Here is a 5,692-nt window from a genome sequence, read left to right on the forward strand (position 1 = left end):
AAGGGAGCGCACCTTCATGAATTTGGAAGCTCCGAAATATTCTTCCTGCTGAAGACGTGATGTCTTAACATATCGAGAAACATAAGTAGCTTTCCCATCTTTGATGCGGACCCCATGTATCATCCTGCAAAGTTAACGAGACATGAAGTTGAGCAAAGAGGAAGACCATAAGGCTTAAGGATTCCATTTCTACAACGTATCTATCTATCTATCTATCTATCTAAAAAGATGAAACATAAGATAAGGTTTCTTCTCCGTATATAGAGGGAGATAAAAGAAGACGAAACAATTCACGTACCCATCTCCATCAAACCTGAAACGAGCAGATCATATAATAATATAAGTAAGGTAAGGAAGCCACCACCACAAATAATAATAAATAATTGAATATGATGGATGGTGAACTGTAAAATGGAAGAAGAGAACGTGCCAGTGATATCCAGCGACAGGATCAAACTTGGGATTTGGACCAACCCTCACAAATTCACCATTCATGCACTCCTGGGAGACCAAATTAAATGAGACGAGATCAAAATCAAATAAACCTCAGGGGAAAGGATAGAAGAGGGGGGAGGGGAAGGGGAGCTCACGGGAAGAAATCCATGGACGGGGAGATCCTTGACGGGGGGAGTTTCATCACGGACGGGAGCGAAGTTGCCGGAGAGGTAGTGGAGAGGGATAGCAGCATCGTGCATGAGCTTGACGACAAGTCCCTCGATAAGATCAACAAGCTTAGAGGAGAAACCCTTGGAGGGTTTAGGATTGACGGAGACGATGCTGCTGCCATCACTGAGCTTCTCCGCCATGGTTTAGAATTAGATTGCTGCAAGGAGAGAGAGTCAGGGAGAGATGGATTTTGGATGATTTTTATGCGAAGAGCAAGCAAGAGCAGCAGCATCTTTTTCTTTTGCGTCCTTTGGCGAAAACGCTGCCACGTCGCACCACAAAAACAATATTAAATAATATCTTTCTTTTCTGGCGGGATGGCCCATAATTATTTATAGTCTTCTTTGCTCCATATGATTGGCGGCCCAACAAAATAAGAATAGAAAAGCCCATATGATTTATACATATGATTTAAACACAACACAACCAGCTCAGTCGGTGATTATAATAATATACGTAGATACAGATTCAATTTAGCACATAAGATATCACCAACACTACAGACGAGACCAGATTACACAACATCTAAATTAAGCACATAAGATGACTTGTTCTCCAGCTTCGTAGCGCGGGGGCAATACATTCTGCACATTTGCAAAGACAACATCTTCTTCTCCACTCTCTGGGGTCCCACATATGGGAGAATCTAAGACGCAGTCTGGCATCGCCCTCAAGCTTTCTTCCAGCAACGATCCAACACTCTGCAATATACACATACAACTACAAACTTTTTCACATGTTCCCACAGACAGAATATATCAAGTCACTCACCCTGCACTCCTTGAATGCTGCGTCTGCTCTCCGCTTCCACATGCTATTTCCATTTTCTGAGTGGAAAAGGTTTAGCAGAGGCTGCAATCAAATTTGGAACATCTTCAGTTTTCACACAAGTCTTGTATTTCTTCTGTTCACAACACCTACTGCTTTCTTTGTTTAAACCACACGTACCTTCACTAAATCCCTCACATTAGGCCTCCCGTTTCCATGTGTTCCTAACACAGAGTCTCCGTATACTTGATATTGCTCAAGAACCTGTCCAACAACACTCAGATTTTTTGCAATTTTTTTTCTGACAGACAAAGCAACCTAAAAAGCTGAATATTTCCACAGAACCTGTCTGCGTGTAAGGCCACTACTTGGTACACCATAAACTGCAGTGTCAACATGTCCTAGCATCTGCCATGGGCTGTCAAGAATGGACATCGAATCAAGAAAAAGGGTTCTGATATAGAGAGCTCATACCAATCAAGCTAAATTTCACATACTTGTTGTATGCAGCACGTCCTACCATGACTCCATGAGCTCCTTCCTGCAGTGCAGCGTTTACCTTACAATCACAAGATTTTTCTCAGTCTTACCCTGGTCGGGCAGAAGAAAGCTAGTCCATCTTGGAATTCAAGATGGGTGGGTCACCTTCGATACAGAAGTAATGCCTCCATTAATTGTGAATCCCAAGTCCGGGAAGTCACGCACAAGGGCATAGTAATACTCATACCTGAACTACGTCCAAAAAACAGGTGAATTCAAGCAAAAAATAGATTATACACAGTTACAGGCAATCAAGAGGCAAGTTATGGTAAACATACTTAAGAGGAGGGATTCTCCGGTTATCAGCAGGACTTATCCCACCGAGCAGTGCCTTGCGTGAATGAACAATGAAATGCCTGGTAGGTGATAGAGTAGAAACCTTGTAGACAAAGTCACCTAAGAGTAAAGGAGAAGCAGTATTTAGTACAAAATCCATGCCCAATTCAAACGAGACTTAAAAGCAGAAGGCACTTGGAAGCAAAAACTCACAGAGCTCATCATAGGAATCATGATCATCTACACCAATTCGACATTTCACAGTAACAGGGACGTTGGTATTGGCAGCAATAGCAGACATTGCCTCTCCAACAAGCTTACAAAGAAAGCGTGGGAGGGGGGCACCGTTAAGAAGAAAAGAGCAGAAAACTACAGAAATCATGAGGAGGAGTAACGGACCTTGGGTTTGAGCATAAGGCTAACACCAAAGCCTCCATGGCCGGCAACCTTAGGACTGGGGCAGCCGCAGCTATCTCAACACAACAACAAACACAGTTAAGTTTCAACCAAGGGCAATAGCCAAGGAGAAAAGAAACAGAACGCACTTGAGATTGATTTCGTCGTATCCGTAAGCATTAGAAAGCTTAGCAGCCTTAGCAAGGTTTTCCACATTGCTACCACCGAGTTGGAGAACAATAGGGTGTTGTTGGGGAGAAAATGCTAAGAACCTGTCCTAAAAGTGCAGACGGAGGGACATGTCTAGCGTAGCGAGATTCAAAAGGGCATATTCCCGACCCGCTGATAAATAAATAAAAAAGAGTACCAGATTGGTCTGCTGGTGAACAAGAGTTTCAGCGGCAATCATCTCGGTGTAAAGCCAAGCGTGCTTCGTTATGAGGCGAGCAAGCGTCCGGTAATGATTATCTGTCCAATCCATCATCGGGGCGACGCTGGAGGGAAACTACAATGAGGACCGAAATCTCAAAAGAAATATACAGTGGGAAAGCAGAGTCGGAGAGAGCATGAAACCTGAAGTAAGGAGGAAGATAGGGAGAGGAAGCCGTGGAGAATTTAGCAGTTGTTTTAAGTATCGGATGAGAAGAGGAGGACTTGAAGAACATCTCTGAGACATTTGGTCGAACAGATGGTAGGCACCACATCGGGAGAAGATAACGAGAATCAAATAAAAACACTTGGAACGAAGCACAATCAAATTCAATCAGTAATAACAACATTGTGTTAAAGAGGAGTAGTTGTGATGGGTCTTGCTTAACTTGATAATGGCCCACTGGTAAAGCCCAGTAGCAAACTCTCTCGAATTTTAACAAAATTATTAAGTTAATAAGATAGATGACAAAATTACTAATAAAGATTGTATCATTCAGATGCTGTTGACACATGTATACAGAATTTTACATGTTTATATTTTAAAAAAATTATTTTCTAAATAAAAAATGAAAACTAACAAAATTAATATATTTGATTTTATAATTTCAACATATGTATTTTTGTAATGCATATATTAAAACATAAAATAATTCGAAATAAATTATAATTTATAGGAATGAATTTTCAGTTATTTGATGAGAATGTCTCTATGTTTTTATTTTATAAATTTCACTCATTTAAAATTGAGTATGACACGAGGTAAAATTAGTAATTATGAGATAACAACATAACAAATACATCTTAAATAATGTTGATTCAGATTTTCTTGTGAATTGTATTTTGTTAATTTTTTTGTATTTATGATTTTTACTAAGATACAGATTTGATATAATGTATTAATTGTGTCTCGTATAAAATATTTAGTTATATGCATTAAGATGAAATATATAATTAAACTTAAAATATGGTTTATTATGATGATATAGATATTAAAATAGTATTTCCAGTCCTATAAAAGTTTTAAGTTAAAAACACAAAAATTAATAAACAATAAATATTATGTCATTTATAAAATTTCAATCAATAGAAAAATATACCGCATAGTTCAAATAGTCATAAATTGTTATACTAATAGAAATTGTACGTAGAAATTAGAGAAAATATTATAAGATAGAGCAAAAGAAAGCCTTAAAATCCTTTATACTATAAAGCACAAGTCACTCTACCAATAATTATTTGACACATAGGCAAAAAAAACATTATTTTTACAAACAATCGTTAAACAAAAAAAGATCGTGGAGAAAAAAAAAGCAAAAAAGCAAAATTACATAATTAAAACAAATTCCTAAAATCCAGTTAACGGGAAAACAAATTATTTTCAAAAAATAAAATAAATAAAGGTAAAATTGTGGTAAAGAAAGAAAAACAAAACAAATTACATATCTATTCAACTAAAAATAAGTTAGTTGATCAATTAAATACCGACATGTGGGCAAGTTTATCAAAATTAAGCAGAAAATAAATTAAGAAAAAGAAAGTTAATTGATAAAAAAAAGTGATAGTTTTCCTTTTACTGCTACGTTCGATGGGAGAAAGAATACCATTCGCACTATTTTTTTTTTAATCTCTCTTCTTCTCCAATATCAGTTCTCTATTCCATTTTTTAATTTCTTCATTGATCCTTCTCCAATTATCACTAAAAACTAGAGAGAAAAGCCATTTTTGAGAAAGTCAAATCTTCATCTTTGAGGCGTTTGTGAAAGTAGAACGTCAATTCCAAAAATTTGGTGCCAAATGATCTTTAAGTACACCATGTTTTGGGTAAGGAACATTTTCCTTTTTTTTTTATTGTAGGTAAATTGTTTCTATGTTACAACCAAATAAGAAATAAATTGTATATCTTCATATCTTTAATTTATCTTCTCTACCTTAATAGCATATTTACTAAGTCAACAATTTATGGCATCTTTAAGATTTTTCTTTGGCTATCACTAATCTTTGTGTACAACTCTATTTGTGACATATTATAATTTAGTTAATGTGTGCCATGTAACTGTAAATTGGGTTTGTTAACCATAATAATAAAAAATTCTACAATTTTTTTTATTTTTGTAAAATTTATAATGTAATTAAGATATAATTTCGGTGCATAGCACTGAGTATAATACTAGTTGTTATATAATGGAACTGAAAGAATAATATAATAAAATATGAGAAGTTTATATTCAGTATTCAAATGTTACCAAATAAATTCTAAAAACATATATATTACAATTTAATTATTTTAAATAATTTTAATTTTTATCTGCGGTAATAAGGCGGACCTTTTCTAGTTATTTATAATGTGGATGGATGGGATGGATACTAGGCGACGACACGCGATAAGAGTCAAAAGATTGGGTGGTAGCAAAGGAAAATGACGTAAACGCCCACGTAATCTGGTCAGAGGGAAGGTGGCAGATGATGTAAATAAGTGAGTAAAGGGAGGGGAATGTGAGATGTTGCTTTTCCCACTCAGTTTGACTTGCAATATTCCTTTTCTTTCGTCTTCCTCGTTGCGTGCGTGATTCCTTCCTTGCTTTCGGATTATTAAAAAAAAAAAAAAAAAAAAAAA

At 36.2% G+C, this 5,692-nt stretch overlaps 2 protein-coding genes across 3 annotated transcripts; both read right to left on the reverse strand.

The window, feature by feature from the left end:
* Window positions 9–901, reverse strand: LOC104748967 (carotenoid 9,10(9',10')-cleavage dioxygenase 1; the record flags this gene model as incomplete). Its single annotated transcript, XM_010470534.2, has 4 exons — window positions 591–901; window positions 431–501; window positions 299–313; window positions 9–124 (listed from the first exon to the last, which is right to left on the reverse strand). Coding segments are annotated over exons 1-4 (418 nt in total), but the record flags the coding sequence as incomplete, so codon positions are not given.
* Window positions 1,041–3,407, reverse strand: LOC104748968 (tRNA-dihydrouridine(20/20a) synthase-like). 2 transcript variants are annotated; one of them, XM_010470535.2, is made up of 12 exons: window positions 3,220–3,407; window positions 3,014–3,140; window positions 2,796–2,923; window positions 2,650–2,719; window positions 2,464–2,566; window positions 2,253–2,370; window positions 2,080–2,161; window positions 1,932–1,993; window positions 1,780–1,852; window positions 1,615–1,698; window positions 1,438–1,518; window positions 1,041–1,367 (listed from the first exon to the last, which is right to left on the reverse strand). In XM_010470535.2, the coding sequence occupies exons 1-12, from the start codon at window positions 3,348–3,350 to the stop codon at window positions 1,197–1,199; spliced, it is 1,230 nt and encodes a 409-aa protein (XP_010468837.1). In that variant the 5' UTR covers window positions 3,351–3,407; the 3' UTR covers window positions 1,041–1,196. The 2 variants fall into 2 exon arrangements, with proteins under 2 accessions (XP_010468837.1, XP_010468838.1); XM_010470536.2 differs by having other exon boundaries at window positions 3,014–3,114; window positions 3,220–3,322.

This window comes from Camelina sativa, chromosome 16, assembly GCF_000633955.1.
Source record: "Camelina sativa cultivar DH55 chromosome 16, Cs, whole genome shotgun sequence".
NCBI classification, from domain to species: domain Eukaryota; kingdom Viridiplantae; phylum Streptophyta; class Magnoliopsida; order Brassicales; family Brassicaceae; genus Camelina; species Camelina sativa.